Source organism: Ursus americanus, chromosome 23 (genome assembly GCF_024610735.1).
Source record: "Ursus americanus isolate L20-20 chromosome 23, mUrsAme1.1.p, whole genome shotgun sequence".
In the NCBI taxonomy this organism is placed as follows: Eukaryota; Metazoa; Chordata; class Mammalia; order Carnivora; family Ursidae; genus Ursus; species Ursus americanus.
The window spans coordinates 28,755,235-28,776,415 of NC_142149.1; the positions used below are offsets into that span (position 1 = coordinate 28,755,235).

General features: G+C 39.7%; 1 protein-coding gene across 4 annotated transcripts in view; it reads right to left on the minus strand.

The window, feature by feature from the left end:
• The window catches only part of MMD (monocyte to macrophage differentiation associated), a 36,524-nt gene that overhangs the window by 8,983 nt on the left and 6,360 nt on the right, over positions 1-21,181 (minus strand). The window contains exons 2-8 of one of the 4 annotated variants that reach the window (XR_006775480.2): positions 19,927-20,008; positions 16,185-16,345; positions 12,740-12,814; positions 10,897-10,998; positions 10,528-10,725; positions 8,721-8,790; positions 2,980-3,046 (exon numbers count right to left, since the gene is read on the minus strand). Coding sequence is in view for 2 of the 4 variants with exons in the window: in XM_045773019.2 (XP_045628975.1) it covers positions 2,846-3,046; positions 8,721-8,790; positions 10,897-10,998; positions 12,740-12,814; positions 16,185-16,345; positions 19,927-20,008 (691 nt within the window). In the remaining 2 variants the exon portion in view is untranslated. Of the gene's footprint in view, positions 1-1,143; positions 3,047-8,720; positions 8,791-10,527; positions 10,726-10,896; positions 10,999-12,739; positions 12,815-16,184; positions 16,346-19,926; positions 20,009-21,181 lie in introns of those variants that run through there. The other 3 variants (XR_015721313.1, XM_045773019.2, XM_087854515.1) reach the window with 3 other exon arrangements.

Below are 21,181 nucleotides of genomic sequence, written 5' to 3' on the forward strand. Positions count from 1 at the left end.
CCATGCTTCAACTGTATTTTGGGATGATAATGCTGGTTGTGGTGAGGCGGCTGCGCTCGTTCGAGGGGTGGAACCAGTGGCAGGGGTACGGTGGAGGTGGCCGCAGCAGCCTGAGGGCAGCTCCCTAGGACTTCGTAGGGCCTTGCAGGGGGAGGGGGGCGCTGGGGAGAGCAAGCAGATCAGAGAGTTGTGGCTGAGGCAGGGATGACAGCTCTGGCTGGCTGCTTGGGTCTGAGTGTGACACAAACCAAGGAGGGATGGGAGGCTCTGGCCATGGCCTGAACCAAGCTAGGAAACTTCAGAGAAATGGGCTTGGTGGTGGGGGAAGAAGGAAAGATAATGAACTCGGTTTGGGCCAGGTTGAGTGAAATGTGCCGAGGGGCATCTGGGCAGTTGATGATGAGAGGTCTGGTCTTTAGAAAATAGTTTTAGGCTGAAGATATTGATCAGGAAGGTGAGAGCACAGGAGTGAGCGGATGCTCTAGAAATAGACGAGGTTACCCTGGTGGACCAGAGGACAGAATTCTAGGGAGTAATAACACTTTAAGACACTCTGTCTTCAAAATTAGGTTTGATGGAGGGTTGCCTCAGGCTCCAAACCGCTGTCCACGCTGAGTGGATTTTCAGCTCAAGTTTGATTGGTTTGTTTTTGCTGACTTTGAAAATGCAGTTGTGTATATGGTGACCTGCGTTCCTGCCCCAGCTCCCTGACTCTGCGTCCTGCACTATAGAAAAGGGAATGACACCGAACATTCACTTTGTTTGCAATATGATGTGTGTCCGGTCGCTAATATAAAAGTGTAGGCTATAGACTATCCAACAGGATAGTCTATAAACTAAACCAAAAGCCTTCTCTTGGTAAAGATATATCATTATAACATTTACAATCTTTAGGCCCCAACTAGCATATTTTAAACTGAAAACATGTGCTGATTTTAATGTCTGAGCTGGCTCTGGCATTTCAATTATTAAAAAGTGGACTAGAAAGTTCTAGATGACAGGAGCATTTGTTTTTCTATCCTGACTTTAAAAAAAAAAAAAGAAAAGCAAACAAGGCTAGTATACCAATTACAATGCTAGATGAGCTCAAGCTCTCAAAAATGCATGATCATCTTCACAGTCATCTAATTTAGAGACAGTGGAACAAATCCAAGCAACAATTTTATTCTAGTCTACAGCACAATTTTTTACATACATCTTAGTGGTTTCGACAGGGTTACTTTTGAGCAGACTTTAAATGAATCCACAAAAGTTAATATATTAAAAACAATATACACAAAACAACAGACATCAGGATGTTCAGAATCATGCAGATAGGGGTGTTCTGGTTGGTGTTATCACTGGGCACCCTGCCTATTTAAGAATTTACCAGCAAATACCAGTCCTTCTATTCTTTATTCCCACGTAATTCACCCAAATCAGAGAGTTCTAAATATGCACACCCAAAATAAACCCTCTTTTAAAGCCACATCAGTACAAAATTTCAATGAATAAGCCTAAATGTGTCGTCGAGCCAACTGTTCCACTGATCAAACCCACATCTAGCCAACAGTCGATATCAGCACGGATCTAAAGGCAAGGTTATTTCATTTATTAAAACACCAACCAGAGATTCATAAACAAAGCAACCAGTGTTAATCTTAATATAAGACACTGAAGGAAAACCAAAAATAATATATTAAATACCACTCCACTGAGCCAGGATATAACCCATGAACTACAGACGCATGAGTTTCTATCTGTCAAACGATGCTTTAAATATTCTTCTATGGAAAAGAAAAAAACTGTATCAGGAGATACAGGGGAAAGGTAGGAATGTGAATCTGTGCATCTAATTCCACAATTGAAAATGAGTATCAAACTGATAACATTAAGCTAAGTGACAATGACTTCCCCGACGGGCACCAAACAGGCGATGCCACTATGCACTGTAATTCATGACGCTCGTCAGGACTCTTCAGCGGATGACCACTTCAGTAATACCATCATAACACAGATGTGAGTACTCATCCACTGTGAAAAGAGATCCTGAAGAAAACATGGCAAAGGCATAGAGAAAAAGTTGAATCTTTTGAAAAAGTTAATGGTATCAAAATACTTTTCCATCACTGGTAAACCAAACTAGGTCAAGTATATGGCCCAAAGCAGCATGGAATTCAGAGTCAGAGGTTGGCAGAAAAGTTTGGAAAACCACAATTTTTAAAAATTGGCAATTTCTCTATGCTTAATAAAACTGTCAGAAGAGGTATAATGTTTGTTCGTTTGTGGAATGTTGACAGCTTGCTGCAAAAATTCACGTGAATGAGGAACCGCAGAGATGTGCTTCAATGAAATAGTCTTTAAAAATTTACAAAAAATGAAAATTTCTATTTAAAAAATAACCATGTTATGCCAAGATGAAACATGGTAAAAGTAGTGTAAGTTCTGTCCATGATTCTTCACACAGTTAATGGGAAAGTGATAGAAACAATTTTCTCTTAAAAAGGAAGCTCTGTTGTTGCACTGACTTTTACAACCTGACCTAGTAATTTAGAAAAATCATGTAGTAAAATCTGTAAAATTAAAATACAAAATTGTTTTGTAAACATTGGTTGGCCAAGTCTATCCGGAGTCCTTCATGATAGTGGAATGGAATGAATAATTAATTCACTACCTTATTTATCTGCTGTGAGGGGGAAAATTCCAGAACACAGCTTTTATACTTTCACAGTAATTATATTCAAAAGATATAAAGAGAGTCAGTGCAGTTGTCTTTTTTTTTTCCTCTGTGCAATTTTCAGCTCTTACCCCACTCCCAAGTGCCATAATTGAAATAATACTGGTTTTGAGACCTAGTACAGATTGGTCACAAATGTCGCATAAAGTCTGTAGGACTTCGATAAAGGTATTTCCAAATGGCATAGTAATGCACTGCAGCTGCCGTGGCCACAAACAGGTGCCAGATGGCATGGGCAAATGGAATGATGCCATCACTCTTGAAGAACACAACTCCCAGGCAATAAATTAAGCCCCCACAGGCAAGTTCATGAAGTCCATCAGTGTTATTCTGTCAACAGAGGAAAAAAAGAGGTTTTGATGTTACTCTTGATGTGACAAACTAAAGAGATCACTGCAATTCCCCCGAAGCCTGTTGATCTTCTAGACGATGAAGGAGTCGCACGGACAGCATCCTGATCGGTGAACATGAACTAAACTTGAAAGTCTCTCGTCCCTCACCCTGAACCACCCTTGGGGGTTGGCTGCCTTGACTGGAGGGAGCAGTCGGGCTACGGGCCCCACAGTGAATAGCAGTACACTCTGCTCACCTCCAGCACGCTGAAGCAGACTGCAGTCACACCCAGACAACGGGGCTTCAGTTTAAGAAAGTACAATCTTTGGCTTTCATCTTCTCCTTTAAGAGCTTTCTTCCCTACTAAGGCGCGCCCACACCACCACATTGTAACTGACATCTCACCCGGGTTCTCACTTCCCTTATCCTCCTCAAACTCTGCTCTACACTGATTGTTTTCTGAGACTTCCCTGCTTGTGTGAGCCTGCGGCTTCCTTATGGCTGACACGGGCAAATCACAGCTACAAGGGACCTCGGAGATCAGACAGCACGTAAGGATAATGCACTTGCTGATCTTCTCGATGTTGCCAGGCTTTTTTGTCTGTGAGCCTAGGTGTTTCTTAGCTCAGCAGGAAGTTAACACTCATGTGTGCTTTATCACAAAAAAGAGAATTTTTAGGCTGTTCTTGGTTTTCCAAGACCTAGGCCCATCTTCAAAATTAAACGGGGCTGTATGAGTGAGGGGAAGAGAACACAGGCAGGGCTTAGGAGGCTGATGAACACGTCAGTCTCCCAGATTCCTGAGGACTAGGAATAGAAAGTCTCAGGTTCTGCAGGGTGGCGAAAACCTAAGCCAGACTGTGGCAAGGCCTTGGAAGAGGATGGGTGTGTGGGTGTCCCAGAGGCCTGGGCACTGGTGACTGCAAGCTCATGAGCCCTGGAGCCTTGGACTATGGCCAGGTCCAGCCGGGAGCATGGAAAAGCTCTTATGCAGCCACCAACTTGAATGGGCCCCATGCACCTAGACAGTGGCAGCAGTGGACAACCACAAACTAAGAACCAGGCGTGAGGATATAGTGCCACAGGTAGAGAGCAGTCCTTCCTTCAAAGTTCACGTAAGCCCCCCCAGTTTTTGTAAGATCAAAAGATGGGGAAGGAGCCAACCCAAATCAACTGATAACAGGTTTCTCATTAACCTTTGGAAGATGTAAAGTCAGCCAGATAGATTTTTATCAAAAACAAACCCAAAATCAAAACAAAAAACCCCCAAATACCACACATTTATTATTTTTTAAAGGTTACAAAGCAACTGATGTCTATTAATTGTACAAAATTCTCTGTGTATGTGCATTAGGGACATTTTTCTAGAAGGTCTTCATCAGATTCTCAAAGGGGCATATAATTTCCAAACAGTAAAAAGTCACTCATCGAACATATCACAACCTCCTTATTTTAGAGATGAAGAGAGTAGAACCAGAGGAATGAAGTAACCTGAACAAATCCATACAGCAGATCACTGCCCAAAAGATACCACTCTTTTTTTCTTTCCACTAAAACAATAAGCAAGAGACCAAGCTATGTATAAAGGTTGGTTCTGACATACACTCTGGTAACAGTTCCTCAAGACACCACATTTAACTTCTCAACTTTCAGAGAACCAGAACGTAGTTAATCCTAAAACAAAACCTGTTTTCTTCATTACCTGGGTCATTACGCTGTTACTCTATCCCAGGCACTGTTTGAAGTGTACTCCTATATTGACTCATTTAATCTTCACAACCCTAAATTAGGTACTGTTAGTGTCCCAACTTTACAGATGAGAAAACTAAAACAGAGAGATTACATAATTTGCTCAGGTCCACGTAGTGTTTAAGTGTCAGAATCAGGATCTGAACCAAGGTGGTCTGGTTCCTGAACTTATATTCTTATTTTTGTGTCTGGCTTCTTTTTTTGCTCAATATAATATTTCTGAGACTCCTGCATGTGCTTCATCAATCATTCCTTTTTATTACTTAGCATTCCCTTGATTTATTTAATATGATTTGTTTATCAGTTCTTTCCATCTGGGGCTCATGGAGGTCTTTTGGTAAATACATGTTTTCGTTTCTGTTGGGTACAACCTATTGAGTCATAAATCTGTTTAATTTTATAATAAACTGCTAAACAATTTTCCAAAATAGTTATACCATATTGCACTACCCGAACAATGACTTGGGGTTCCAGTTATTTCACATCTTTGCCAGAATTTGGTGTTGTCCATCTTTTTAATTTTAATAATTCTCCAGGGCATATTATGGTAGCACATTGACGTTTTAATTTTCATTTTCTGATGACTAATGATGTTGAGAACTCTTTCAAGGGCCTATTGGATACATATGTACCTTTCTTTGTGAAGTGTCTGTTCAAGTGTTTTACCCATTTTTATAGGATTGACTCTTTATTACTCATTTGGAGTATTTTATATATTCCATATACATGTCCTTGTCAGACATACAGAGAAAGCAAATATATTCTCCCAGTCTGTAGCATGTCTATGCATTTTCAAGTTCACTGATCTTTTCTGCAATATCCAGTCTGTTAACCCCTTCCAAAATTTTTTTTCTTAACATACTGTTTTCAAATCTAGAATTTCCACTCAGTTCCTTTTTTGTAGTTCCATTTCTTTTCTGAGATTCTTCATTTGTTTACTCATTATGTTTTAAAGGCCTCATATGCTAATTTCAACATCTTTGTCATCTTTGGATCTGTTTCTATTGACTTGGTTTTTTTTTCTTTTCTTTTTTCTTTTTTTTAAGATTTTATTTATTTAGATTATTATTTTAAGATTTATTTATTTATTTATCAGCAGGCAGAGGGAGAGGGAGAAGCAGGCTCCCCGCTGAGCAGGGAACTTGATGTGGGGCTCGATCCCAGGACCCTGGGATCATGACTTGAGGCGAAGGCAGACGCTTAACTGACTGAGCCACCCAGGCACCCGACTTGTTTTTCCTTAGGTGTGTGGTGTCACATTTTCTTGCTTCTTGCTTATCTAGTAATATTTGTTTGGATAAATGGATACCATGCTGTTCGAGCATATATTTTGTTGTCTTCCTTTCAGTAATGTTGAGTTTTGTTCTGGTAGGCAGTTAATGTACAGAGGATCAATTTTATTCTTTACAGGTTTGTTTCTGGGCTTTGTTATGGCAGTTCCAGGGCAGTCCTCACTCTAGAGCTGGAGTAGCTCTCCTAAGGTGTGGAGGTCAACTTGCTAGGTTCAGTTGAACACCTGAGTTGTTCAGCATGGTCTCTCCACTGTGGCTGGTTGGCCTCTGATTTATCTTCCAGCACCAGGCACATTTGGACTATTATCTCACAGCTGTCCAAAAGCCACTCTCGGCCAGGGCATGCACAGTCTTGCCCTGCACAGATTCAGTGTAGTATTTGGGCAAGGACTCAGGGAAACCCTTTTATAGATTTCTGGAGCCACTTCTCTGTGAAGCTCCCTCTTCTCCAGAATCCTACCCCAAAACTGCAGCAGGCTCGGTAGCTAAAATACTGATTTTTGTTTCCTCCACCCTGACTGGTGCTCTCTCACTCTACATCCTTTTGGCGCAGTTTGGAAAGTGTCCTCAGGGAGAAAACTGGGGCAAATTCGAAGCTCATCTTTTTTCTATTCCCTCAAGGAACACAGTCCTGTGTCTGTGGCCCAATGCCAAGAAACAGTTGTTTCAAATACTTTGCCAGTTTTTTTATCATTCTTTATGGCAGAAAAAAGTAAGTCTCTGAGAGCCCAATATTCCGACCAGAATCAAAGCTTTGAGTGTCCAGTCATACTGTTTGTTAGTTCAGATAGCTTATGAAGTTCTTTTTGATCTGATCTCTGTCTAGCTCTCCAGCTTTATTACAAGACTTATGCTATCTGCATAATTACCCACCTCATGCATAGAGGCACACTCACACAGGTATGCACTTATGTTCCAAACAAGGAACTATTTTCAGTTCTTCAAAGGTGCTACTGCTTCCCCCTCTCCAGGGCTTCTTTCACGCTATATTCTTTCCTATCCAACTTGCATCATCCCAACTATCCCTGGCTCTTTTTTGTCTTTATGAATCAGCTTGAACGTCATTTCCTCTGGTGCTTGGGTCATGTGCTCCCATAGCAGCCTACGCTTTTCCCAATCAAAGACGTTTAAAACTTTATGATAGTTTCTTAAAGTGAATTGTAGGTTCCTGCTTAGTGCTAAGTTCTACAGGGGGGCAGGGGGAATGTGAGGGTTATCCTGTTTGACTATCATAAACGTTAGTCACCGACTATTGTACAACTTGTGAAAATGCCAAGGTTTAGGCTAGTAAAAATACTGGATAAACCTGCTCTTCTGATACCCCAACGGAATTTATTTGATGTTCTACTGTAACGATTAGTAACCTACACACACAGACCTTGCTTATGTTGCTTTGGGTGTCCTGAATTGCCTTCTAACTATATGGCCTTCAAGGCAGATTTTCTCGTTTCCATCATTCACTTCCTTCCCTTCACTATTCCCTGTTGCCTTTACCAACTAAACAATATTTATTTTTGGTGCTAGGTAATTATTAAACCTATCATAAAGCTCTTACCTTAAAGAAACATATTTTGTGACACTCTCGTAAGACATATCCTCTGAAAAAAACAAGCAAATCTATAACTTCTAAACCTTTTACAGATATTTTTGTGACCAGGGTAGGGGCTATATACATTCTTATAATGCACCTATGAGCTCAAGAGTGAAATTATAGGTACAATTCTTCTGACTTTTATAGACTGAGAAAAGAACTCAAACTAGACATATTACAAGTTCCTTAATTAATAAAGTGGCTAATGCCAAAAAATGTAGAGCCTAAGACATTGGAGCTAATGGCCCTACATAAGCTAATGGCACAAAGTAACCAGTTGGATGGGATCACAAGGCTATAATGATATGCTTTTCTTTCAAACTGACTGATAGATACACATAGATTTCTCAACAGCAATTCAATCTGAAAGGGAGTTCAAAACATATACACTGACCGCCTGCTATAGGTAATGTTACACTTCTCCCCATGAAAGTCCTCAAAAGAAATTTTCAAGCAAAGTTAAAAAAAAGGGAGGGGGGACTTTCCTGAGAAAGAGAAATAATATATATGACTTAAAAGCAAGTGAAAGAAAAGTAAGAGTAAAGACTTTTGGGAAATACTAAATAAAACATTAATGCAACTGACCTCTTGTGGTCCTTCTAATTCTTAAAGTTTAAGAAGTCAATAATTTATAGTTTTTTTCATTTTAAGACATCAAAAAATTTACCCTCCATGGGTTTATGGTGAAGACAATAAATAACTCAGGCAAAAATACCTATCTGCAGGTGACCTCATGCCTCTTTGGGAGAAGGGTGGGGTACGGGTGGGGTGAACACAATGGCTACCCAAAAGCAACACATAGAGAAGATTATCATATGGAAAGAAACACACTTCAGTATATAACTTCTCCAGACTACAACCAGGAGGCTAGTATAGATCGCAGGCACTTTGTTATTTATGTATTTTTTCTTTGGAGTTAAAGGAGATGTCATAACTTCAGAAAGAAAAGCTACATATCGTACATATGCACTAATGAAGAGTCCCAGCAATTTAAAAGGAAATAAGGTGAAATAGTTAAAATTATGAAGCCATTGCTTACCATTGATGTCACCACCAAAGCTGGAGAAAATCCCATTGTGAGATAGAAAAAGAGCTCAACCACCTTATACCTGTAGGATAGAAAGGCAGTTAATTATATCTATTCCTACAATACTTAGATCATTTCTATACCAGCTCCCCCCCTTTTATTTGAAAAAGAAATGCAGGGACGCCTGGTGGCACAGCGGTTAAGCGTCTGCCTTCGGCTCAGGGCGTGATCCCGGCGTTCTGGGATCGAGCCCCACATCAGGCTCCTCTGCTATGAGCCTGCTTCTTCCTCTCCCACTCCCCCTGCTTGTGTTCCCTCTCTCGCTGGCTGTCTCTGTCTCTGTCAAATAAATAAATAAAATCTTTAAAAAAAAAAAAAGAAAGAAAAAGAAATGCAAACTCTTAAACTATTCCAATGAATATATTTTCCCAGTAGGAGACCATTAGGCCTCTAATTAAAATACTATAGTTGAGTCACAATGAACTAGCATTTCTTACAGGATTGAAATGGCATCAAATACCACATGTGACTTGGAAAATGTTTGCTACCAAAAGTGTTATTATTGCATCCAATCCACCGTGCATTTCCCCCCTCCCAATCCCAGACTGTTTGCCCTCATCACCACTCCAATCCACAGCTACAAGAAACCGAAATTATGAAGACGGACAGGGATGCCACGTGGGGCCAGGTTTATCAGTGGCAAAGGGATGGCAGCCCTAAGGATTGAAGGACATGTAGTTTTGTTTGTCTCTTTATTTGCATCTGCACAAACTCTGACTTATAAGGTTCATTGCATTAAGCTATAGAATGTCCAAAAATGCTAAGAAATACACTGTACACTGTACTAAAATTCAACTTACATTTCTACCTATCAAAGTAGGTTCTAAGTTCTTTGGAGGCAGGGGCCAAGTTTCATTTGTGTTTGGATCTGCAAGGCCTAGCATAATACCTGGCATGACATAGGAACTCCCTAATACCTGCCCAACTGGATGGCCAAAGGCCAATCACATCTCATTCTCCATGTTTTGTACTCAGAGTTCACTATGAAGTAATCTTATCAGGGAACTGGGGAAGAATGGGTTTGTGGGTTTGGTGTAAAAGGAGGCCTGGAAGAGGAGAAAAGATAGCTCTTTTACTTTACTTTCTATTTTATCTAAGGATATAAGTTAGGGGTTTGAGCCCAAGAAGCAAACTGTTCCCTTGGATTTATATATATATATACTACATAACACCACTCAGAATAGCTAATTGTGGTCAAAAATGCATTTAAGTGAATTTCAAAGTCAGAAGTTAGTGAAAACTGCCATTTTCTTCTGAAAAGAGGAAACAATTTAATACTTTGTGACAAACAAAAATTATGTTCAATTCTGAAAGCCATTCTACCAACAACAATAGATAAGCTAATAAACTGTATTCAAGGACAATGATTGCATGCTTTGGAGTTTCTCAAATTCAGGCATGTGAAATAATGAAAAGAGCCATGGAGTAAGAACTAGGACACTTGGGTCCTAATTCTAGATGAATTGCTAATTTGATGCACATCCTAAATGGTCTCATTTTTTTAAGCATGAAGCTGGAATAGATGACTTTGAACATCTCCTCTAGGGCTGTGATGCTAAATTTCAATAAGCTCTCCTTTTTATATTGCTTAACACTTATGACTCTGGACTATAAATAACGGGTTAAAAAATGTGCCCCATGGTTAGGATACTAAGAGTTCAGATGCTCTTCCAAATATCCCCTTTCTCAGAGAATCTTGGTTTGGAATGTCTTCTGGGTTCCTATCTAGGTAAGTGTTGCTCTGGTGCTTATCTATTACCTTCGGTCTTGAAGCTTGAAAAACAGTTATTTTTCTCAGGTGATAAGTATGAATCACAGAGGAGAAGGCTAGTTTGCTGATAAGGCCAGTTGCCTGAGGATGTGAAGTAACATCCGACTGACTAAAATGCTGTCCATCTTGTTCCTCAAATGCATCCTGTCACACATGTGCCATTCAGTTCTTCCCACAGCAATCTGTCTACCAATAATGAACACCAAATGGTTTCAAAGATTTGTTAAAAACAATATATATTCTATTTATGTATTTCTACTATTCTGAAGTACAAATATAAAGTAAATTGTGTTGTAATGTCGATAAAATTTAGGCAGTTAATTTTAAAACTATCAAATGTAAATTATTTTCTCTTACTTTTCATGGTAGAGAAATACATAAATGGTTCCTCCAGCTGCCATGAGCCAGATAAACCAACGCATGTGAGATGCCAGCGGTCCAAGTTCACGGAGATTTAACCTAAAAAATGTAAACATGACAACAAAGAACAGAAGGGATAAATGAAGGGATTTCACAGGACCCGTGTTTTCCTCTAGGCTTGAAAACTGGGCAAGCAAGTGCTAGCATAAAACCAGAATGCAAAGGCATTCAACATGCCATGGAGGTATTTAGGCAATTTGGGTAAAATTAATAATTCAAAGACAAAATTGTTAGTTGACCTTTAAGACTTAGAATTCATTCCAACGTGGTTTAAAAATAGAACCAGCTAAAAGAAGATATGCAGAAGTGCGTCCCACCACACCTGTGATGCCCGACTTTCCTTATTAGGTAGACTGCTGTCAAATCAACTTAATTCTGATAATATATTTGGGAGCAGATTGCTTACAAAGCTTAATGAGAACCCTGAACAGAATCCTCAACCAGGATCACATCCCCACAGCAGATACCTAATACACAGACCAAGTATCTCCATTACCAATATCTCTGCCAAGGGAGAACATGAGAAGAATTAGCTCAACATATGTTATGAAAGACATTTTGTCAGAATTTAACTGTGGGCTCTTGTAAAGCTTGAATTTTAAGATGCTGCAAAATTCATTTGTACTCATTTCATATTAAGAATAGCTATGAGAAAAACCCCACATGTTATTCTGATTGGCTATGACTACAAAATTATTATTTCCAAACAGAAAAGGTACCACCTACCTACTGAAAACTACATGTGAACAGGTTGCTTACAGTAATATTTGATTCCTCGGCTTTTAAAAATTTTATTTCCTTATTTTAAGTCAGGGAATACTTCCCAAGAGCCTGTAAGTGTTCTTGCTCCAATATAATGCAGAGCTATAATTTAATGACAAGTATTAGGGAAACAACACACTTTTTTACTCCAACAGATAATTAGGTTTCTTTTTAATGATGGGTGCTGCGTTAAGTCAGAATGTAGAGGCCTGCTGTTTCTAGTGACTTCTGCAGTTGATGGCACAAAATGAATTTCTGAGTGTTTAAAACCGGACCATGCCTTGATAGAGGGAATCAAACATTCCTTTAATGGTAGGTTTGCAGGCAACAAAAGATTCTATCTGATCTATACCAAAAGGGCAGAAAGAGCAAAAATTGAACAGAATACTAGGTATTTTATTTTTTTTAGTATTTCATTTATTTTTTTTTTTAAGTAATCTCTACACCCAACATTGGGCTCAAACTCACGACCCTGAGGTCGAGTCACAGGCTCCACCCACTGAGCCAGAATACTAGGTGTTTTAAATAGCTAACTGATTAGTTCTCTTACTCATGCAGCTAAAGAAATGAGAAGTGCACTCCATATATAGTAGCTACTGTGCTGTGAATTATAGACAAACAAGATAAATTTCCAAAGTGAGCTTGTTTTTCTCATACATATTTAGTGTTTCCACTTAAATGATTCCATGTCCAAGTATTCTGAACAGCAGCAGTATACAGAAAGAACATGGAAGGCAAAGGTGACATATTTCAAAAGTGACTGTGCTACCTACACACAAGTTCCTGGCACTTTGTCCTGAACAATCCAATGCCAGATGTATACTCTGAACAGCAGTGACATTCTTCCCTTAAAATCTGCAATCCGACCCAAGTTAAAAAAAAAAAAAAACATGTATGCATGTGTGTTGGAGGGAGAGGGGTGGGGTATATGCAGGGGGCAGGGACAGGAGGAAGGGAAGGAAGTAGGACAGAAAATCTATCCCAAAAACACTACCTTCAAAAACAGACAGTATCTTACCATGGAGCGTAAGAAGCAGCAATGAAGAAATAAATAACCATTCTATCACACATGTGAAAACAATGCTCCACTGTCCTAGTGGGGGGGAAAAACATGTTAGGCAAAGTTTTTAGAAAATTTTCAGACTGGCAGCATGGGTTATCACTCCGTTATGTTGTAATTTCCATTCCTGTTCTAGTTTCTTATGGAAGTTATAACTTGGCTTTCAAAGTCACACACTATTTTTTTAAATTTAAATTCAATTAGCCAACATACAGTACGTCATTAGTTTTTGATATAACGTTCAGTGATTCATCAGTTGCGTATAACACCCAGTGCTCATCACATCACGTGTCCTCCTCAACGCCCGTCACCCAGTTAGCCCATCCCCCCACCCACCTCCCTTTCCTCCACAACCCTCAGATTGTTTCCCAGAGCCAAGAGTCTCATGGTTTGTCTCCCTCTCTGATTTCTTCCCATTCAGTTTTCCCTCCCTTCCCCTACGGTCCTCTGCACTATTCCTTATATTCCACATATGAGTGAAACCATATGATAATTGTCTTTCTCTGACTGACTTATTTCACTTAGCCTAACACCCTCCAGTTCCATCCATGTCAATGTAAATGGTAGGTATTCATCTTTTCTGATAGCTGAGTAATATTTCATTGTATATATGAACCACATCTTTACCCATTCATCTTTACACAGCTATTTTTAATAATATGAAGCCACAAGTAAAAGCTTTACATTACTTTTAAGCTTGCACATACGATATTCACTATGTATGAGATACAGGGGCAGAACCCCACAGTAATCAGGAGCTCTGAATTTATTTTGGTTAAAATAAAATCTGTGCTGATGTTTTCCGTTTCTTTTAGATCCTATGTAACTAAGAAATTCCTTGAGGGCAGAGCACTCCTCAACCCCTATCATAGTGCAGGGTGTGGAGCAGTTCTTTGTCTTTCTAGAATGTCTTCAAAGAAACTCTCACTTCAAATATCTTAGTGTATACAATAAGTTATAATAAAGGCAATTTAGAAACTAATAGGAACAGCAACAAAACAAAACAAAACAAACAAAAAAAAGGCGCATTTGCTGTAAGCAGGTAGCCACCTGGATTTCTAAGTGAGTTCCTCCTTCCAAAACTGAAAATTCAGGAAGTGTACAAAGATCTGGCCACTGAGGTCTAGTCACCCAATGGATTAGACAGAATCTGCCCTTCACTGAGGTGATTCCAAAGTATGAATGCATTGCATCATCTTGAATCCGTTTTCAGTGTTCAAGGGGTGATAGCTGTGGTTTGGTTTAGGGTTAGTGTTAGATTTTGCCTCACCACTTACACAGGGTCGGCCAAAGCAAGTTGAGGATGTTTTAGTCACAGTTACTATCAGTCATGTATTAGCGAAGTGAAAATAATTTAGGTCACAGGTCTAAAAAAGCAAACACTAGATTAATGCTTCTCAAACTTGACTGCATATCACAACCACCTGCGAAGCTTAAAAAATATAGTGATAAACTCTAGTCCAGAAGATTGTAATTTTTAAAATGGCTAGAACATGGGGTAGGGGTGGAGGGAAAAGGAGAATCTTTTATGTTTTTAAACTCTTTGGATGACTGGGATTCCTAGCCAGGTCTGGGGCCAGTCTAGAAATTCAGCTTTCTAGACTGTAGGCATTTGTTACAGCAGGTAAAGTCAGACCTGTAATTTTATTCAAGATCCACCCCAGCTTCTCTGACCCTCACTTTCCTCACAAGGAAAATAGAAACGACAACATTTCTATCATAGAGTATGTGTGAGCATTAAATGAGATCACATAGACCATGTGTTCATCAGCACAGCATCCAGCACATGGAGGTACTCAATAAATGCTCATTCCCTTGCTTCTAAATAAGGCTATATTTGGAAATATAAAAAAAATTAATGCAGAGCAAAAATCCACACATGGCTTGATTCTAGCAGTGCTATTTCAAAGTTCAAGAGAGACTGGTTTCTATGACACCTTCTCCAGCCCCTGGGAGGGAGGCCCTGAATACCGAAGTACGAATCTACAACTCTTTATTGATTCAGAAATCTAGACATCAAAGCCAAGTCAGCCGAGGCAACCACAGCGTTGCATTGTGCCAGGAAGATAATGAAGTACTCTGGCCTCTGGTCTCTGTGACAGTGTGTGCTGGGGAGACAGGTACTTTTGAGGCTCTCTTGTTGAGTATGCCCCAGCAAGCCCTCATGATCCAATGCTGTGGTTTTATTTTAGGCCCAAGGAACAGTCACCTTCTAGGCACAGGTAGCAGGCTGGGAACTATAAGAGAAGGGTGTGGGTGAAACCCGTAGGACTGGGAGTCAGAGGTCCTGGAATGATCACACTCTGCTAGTCTCACTGACCTGGGCAAGGCAAGACACTGCTGAGCCTCAGTTTCCCCAGGTGAAAATTAAGGGGTTTGGATTAGATGACCTCTAAGGATCCTTCGTGCTCTGAAACTATGATTCTACTTGTAAGGAGACCAGTAATCATCTCACGAATCCCAAACCCTGCTCTTAAATAACGCATGTCTTTTTAATATTAGATTGTTTGAATCGTTTTGAGATTTTTTTGGGCATTCTGTAAAACCAAAAGCTATATTCTATTATTTTAAAACACTCTAAGTCTGCTCTGAATATTCCTTTTACGAAAAGAAATTTTGCACTTTTGGGTTGTACAGAATGTATCCCAAAAGCAACTAAATGGTGTACTTCTCCCTTTATATTTCCCCAAATTAATCCTTCACTCAAAGGAGGAATGCTTTTATGTCATTATTGGGAGGCTAGTGGGCCTGGTATGGGTTGCAACGAAAGTACCTGAAAGCTAGTATATGAATTCTGTTTGAATAGATACACAGAACCTAATCCTGAAAGCTGAAAGTTGCAAAACAGTAAACCCAAACTGTAGCAAACCTCCTTACATTACCAAGTCCTGGTCATTTGTAATTTTCAAATCATTTTGGCATGCATTATCTCATTTACCTATCACAGAACCTTGGGAGTCGGGCATTATCATTCTCGTTTTAGTGATGAAGAAACTGAGGCTCCATGGGGTCTGGTGACTTACACAAGGCTGAGTGGCAGGGCTGGGCTGACTCCGAGTTCAGTGTACTTTGTCACTACCCCACAGCCACTGCGCTCTTACCTGTCCTGCGCTTGACAACATTAAAAGACAGGTCTGGGGATTTTACGATGTAAATCCTGGGGAAGCAGTGTGGTTTTGTTGGTGCCTTCTGAGAAAGACCTGTTTTCTTAGACACATATGGGGATCCTCAAAGTGTGTCCAATCCATCGGAAATTTCCTGAATAATGGCATAGCATTATAGTCTACAGGGCAAGGAAACGTCTATCTGCTCTGTAGCCTCAACCTGACTGAAACATGCTGGTAGCGGAGGCTACCCGAGTCTGCTATTCTGATCTGGTGAACGAGCGTGCCATCCACGGTACCTCAAGTGGCTCTTCTTCCACGACACAATGTGAAATACTGTGGAAACGATGAAGAGGGCGCAGAGGCCCATCCCATAAATCCACGCGGTGATCTTTTCCCAGCAGTCGTCTGACAGCCGATGCAGGAGGGCACTGCCCACGATGGCTGGAACAATGAGGAACTGAGGGAAGGGCAAGGAAGAGTAAATACTCTGGGTTTGGTGAAATTGAGACCTTTGTTAAAAATACACAGGTTTCCCAGGGACAATTTTAGAAAGATCATTTTAAACATTTGCCTCTCATGGAGTGGTTGGTGGCTGCACTGGTGACAGTGAGTGCCGTTCGGGACCCAGGAACCGTGGCCACCACCGGGCACCCAAACAGGCAGTACAGGATGCAACACAGCTCAGCTGTGGCCAATCAGATGTTTTTTATCCTAATTTCATTACATAAGAATGTATTTCATCCTATTCTCTAATGTGATTTAAATAGGTACGTAAAATCCAACACCAAGCACGCATCCAGATTTCCCAGGGCAGTCCTACTTTTCAATGTTCTTCCCTAGTTTCCCCATGAACTACTGAAATCTCAGTATTTCAGCAAAGGGTTAAGTGAATGAATTGAGTCAAAAAGTATTATAATATACACCACATACACAAAAATCAACTGTACAAGTCATGTTCTGATTTTTAGTTTGGATCTGTACATTCCACCAGTTTGGGAACTAGTGCCAAGTGAAAGCATTTGGGGGTAATTTATTTTCAATAGCACCTTTCAGGTAAGCAAGGGGAATCCATTCTTACCTATTCAAGTAATTTTAAGAGACCGTAATCCTGCAGAGAATTCTATTTTCCGTACCATAGGTTATACCCCACATGCACACAAATTTCAATGTCTGTCGTATGAGTATGGGTACCGCGAGTAAACTTTTTTTTGAAGACTTCATCTTTTTAGAGAAGTTTTTGGTTCACAGTAAAACTGAAGAGTAGTAAACATTTTTTAATAATTAACATCCTCAGGAAAAATAAACCATCTTATTAGATATTAGAATAAGCATACCTGGCCAAGAATGCAAACTCTAGCATCTTATCTTTTTTTCCCCAATACCGACTTTTGCCCTCTTGCAACAAATTATCATTCTCCAGATAAGATCAGCATTGAATTTTCAAATGCTGAAGTTTTCATTGGCCCAGATGATGTGCGAAAATTAATGACAATAAAGTAAGTTTTTCATCAGACAGAACTTAATTTATTTTGAAATTATGTCTTTTCTACTTTCACATATCCTCTCTTTAATGAAATGACGACGATGGAATTTTTTTTGTTTTGTCTGTTTTAGAAATTTCACTGCTCTCTGAAAGTCAAAAAGCAGGGATACAGTTCAGTAAGTTTAATAAGATGACATTTTGTTCTAAAAAATTAACATGGAGGTTTCGTCAGTTTTTCCCTTAACTTTGTTTTATACAAGTATTCCTTAACTTATGACACACCCAGAAGAGATAAGGGATCATTCAAGTCCATCTCCAGCAAATAATATTCCTAAAAGTGAGCTGTGCATCTCAATAGCCAAACTGTTACATTAAGTGCTCAATGTAATGCTAAGTAACAAACACGTCATTGATTACTTCATTGGTCGGTGGTACAGAAACTATCATGGCACTGTACCTGTAACTTTCATCAGTGTTTTGTAGTTGGTAAATAGAAAAAATAATGGATGTATATTGGAGCAATGGGGGAAGGAAGAGGCCAAATAAATTATTATCCAAATTTTTATATTCCTTATATCCTAACCCTGCCCTAGACTTAAATACACACATACAAACACAAAACTTTTTCTTATGGGCCTGTGGACAATTATCTTTGGAAGTAATTTTACTTTTAGCAGTTAAATCCATCAAACATTGGTCAAGAATAAAAGATGGATATTCTGATGGTATCAAAGACAATCAAATTAGGCAATGTGTTCTTTAGTCCAAATTGGTACTCTAAACATTTTAACCCTCTGGTCAAAGCTCACTCCACATAAGTGTGTCACTAAGGCGAAGACAGGGGTTACCTCAAGTCTAAAGAACTCCACTAAATCCTTCCTGTCCCCAGAATCTAAGCCATGGGTCCAGGGAGACTGTCCACTAGAGAGGTTACTCCAAATCTCATCACTGAAGTTCTTTTACGGAATCCAGGGCAGGCATGTCAGGTACTAATTTTTCCCTTTAGCAAGATTCCAGCATATTAATTATTTAAATAAGTCTTTTTAGCACCTAAGGCAAAAGGATATCCAGTGATAAATTAGGATGATGTTTCAGTATTACTAAGTATTATCTGAACTCCACCATTACAATACATAAAATAGATGCTTCATAAAGTTTGATTGATGCTAAGGAATGACCAAATGTTATTGTTCTATTAGATTATAAAGGAATCTACTAGAAACCAGTTAACGTGGGGTTTATATGACATCATTGTTTCTCTATAGAAAACTATTCTGTAACCATTCTTTGGGGGAGAGGATTAAAGATATGAAAAGGCACAACTAGAATTCAAGCAAATTTTATTATAATGACATATGTACTAACACTGTCTTGTACTAACACTGTCTAAAATAACTACATAAGCCTGTTCTAAACACTATTCGTGAGAGGATTAAGTTGGCCGCCTTCTCTTTGTCTGATCCTCAGCTATATAGCAGCTACCTCCTTTTCCTCAAAAGTCTCACCAAATGCAACTTTCAAAGGGAATAATGAAACCAAAGATAAACGGAAATTCATAATGACACAAGAAAATGTCACTGATACGACATTAACAGGAAAACTATGAAAATACATATTCATGAACATAACACGCAAATAGAAGAAATGCACCATAGCATTAATTTATTTCTGGGTAGTTTTGTTTTTCTTATATATTCTTCAGTATTTTCCAAGTTTCTTATAATGAGCATGTTTTTTTTTAATGTTTTTTTTTTATTATATTATGTTAGTCACCATACAGTACATCCCTGGTTTTTGACGTAAAGTTCGATGATTCTTTAGTTGTGTATAACACCCGGTGCACCATGCAATATGTGCCCTCCTTACTACCCATCACCAGCCTATCCCATTCCCCACCCCCCTCCCCTCTGAAGCCCTCAGTTTGTTTCTCAGAGTCCATAGTCTCTCATGCTTCATTCCCCCTTCTGATTACCCCCCCTTTCTTTATCCCTTCATAATGCGCATGTTTTGCTTTTATAAGGAAGAAAAAAGTTCACTAAGAATTTAAGAATTAAATCAGGTTTTTCTTCAACAATGTGGAGTAACTGAAAAGCAGTGGATGCCATGGAAGTGGGGACAGGGTGGCTACCTGTTTCGAGGGATCACTTGGTAAGAAAAAAAACACCTTTTTCAACCACACAGTGAACTCTCTTTGCCACATGAACACAGCTGACTGTCTTGAAAAGGTGATTTACCTCATTCCAGAGGTAACAGTCCTCATAAATAGTTGTCTTTTTGGTTTTCCTATAACTAGGGTACATAACTATTATTCTTTTACAGAAGATTGGTCAGAGAAGGTCAGTCTAGGATGGACAGAGCTGGCAACAGGGCAGAGCGCTCAAAGGGTTTGACATGCTCATGGCTTCTGGTAACAAGACTCAGCACTGCCGCCCTGGTGGGTGAGGTCACAGAGATAGGTACATCCAACTAACTGGGCCGAGGGTACTAGAGATAACGGCCCCTCCTTCCACCAGAGCCCTCTGGGAAGGATGCAAAGGGCAGGCAAGCATACTTACTGCATGTGTGTAACAGTTAGCAGCATGTTCGTAACAGGTTGGTTTGTAGCGGCCGTTGGCTGGGGCCCGGTGGTTCATGAACCTGGACAAACAAAAACACATCACGTGAGACAAGCTCGAAGCATGTAAAGAACAATGGGGAAGGCTGCCAATATTGTTTGGTCTATTCTAATTGAAGAGGCAGCTGCTGGAAATACCTAGTTACGGGAACAAGACCAAAGCCACTAAACAGGTGGAAACTGAGCCAACAGCCATGATCCGAAAACAAATGCCCTAGTTTATTGAATTAGGTATTCTTTCAGTTTATTCAAAAGAGAAACCTCTACCAACCAAAGGCAAACAGAAATCAATCATATCCACTCCCTTCAACTCATAACCCCCCAAGCTAAAAAAAAAAAGTTATGAATAAAAAAAGTCACAATCAAATCTAAAATCTCAGGGGAAAAACGCAAGGGAATCTTTCTAAACTTTACAAATGCCAGTAACTGCCATTCAGTGAAAAGGGCTCCAAAGCAAGGTTTCAATTTTCTCTCTCAAAATTTATAAAACATTATACATGGAGATCTTTCCACCCTACATTCCACGATTAGCAGGCCTGTCCAACTAGTTTCCCTATATTACGTTACTTGTTCCAGCACCACACAGCTTAAATAAATGATACCTGGCTGCCTCTAGGCCACCTAAACTAGAGGTATGTTTTTACCTGCATTCTTCCTGAGTTAAAACAGTTTGCTTTCAAATCCAAATATATAACTACTACCTGATACCCTGACTATAAAATTCATACATACATACATACAAATGTGTGTATGTATCTAAATATCAAAATCAGTTATACATACAGACACATACCCATATTCCATACTTCCCTTTGGGCCACTTTGTGGAAACAGCAATACAGTGAAAACCATGAACACCAGGGTACCTGACGTTACAAACAGCATTCTTATACTTCAGTGGGGAGGTGAGGACCCTCCAAAACCCAACCCACACTGTCCCTGCCATGTTTCATGAGGGATGCTGGTTTAGTCTGTTCTCTGGAAAAGGGGAGATGTAAATTCAGGAAGTTAAAAAAGCAGCCACTCGAAAGAAGCAGATGCAGAGAAACAGAGAGGTACAAGAGCCCCCACAGCACTCCGGTCTCAGAGGCCCCGCTGCATTCCTGTGCCTGGAGCCTGCAAGACGTCAGCAGGCTTTGCGCTATAAATTATCCTTTTGCTTGAGCTAGTTTAAGACAGGAGAAAAGGGGGAGATT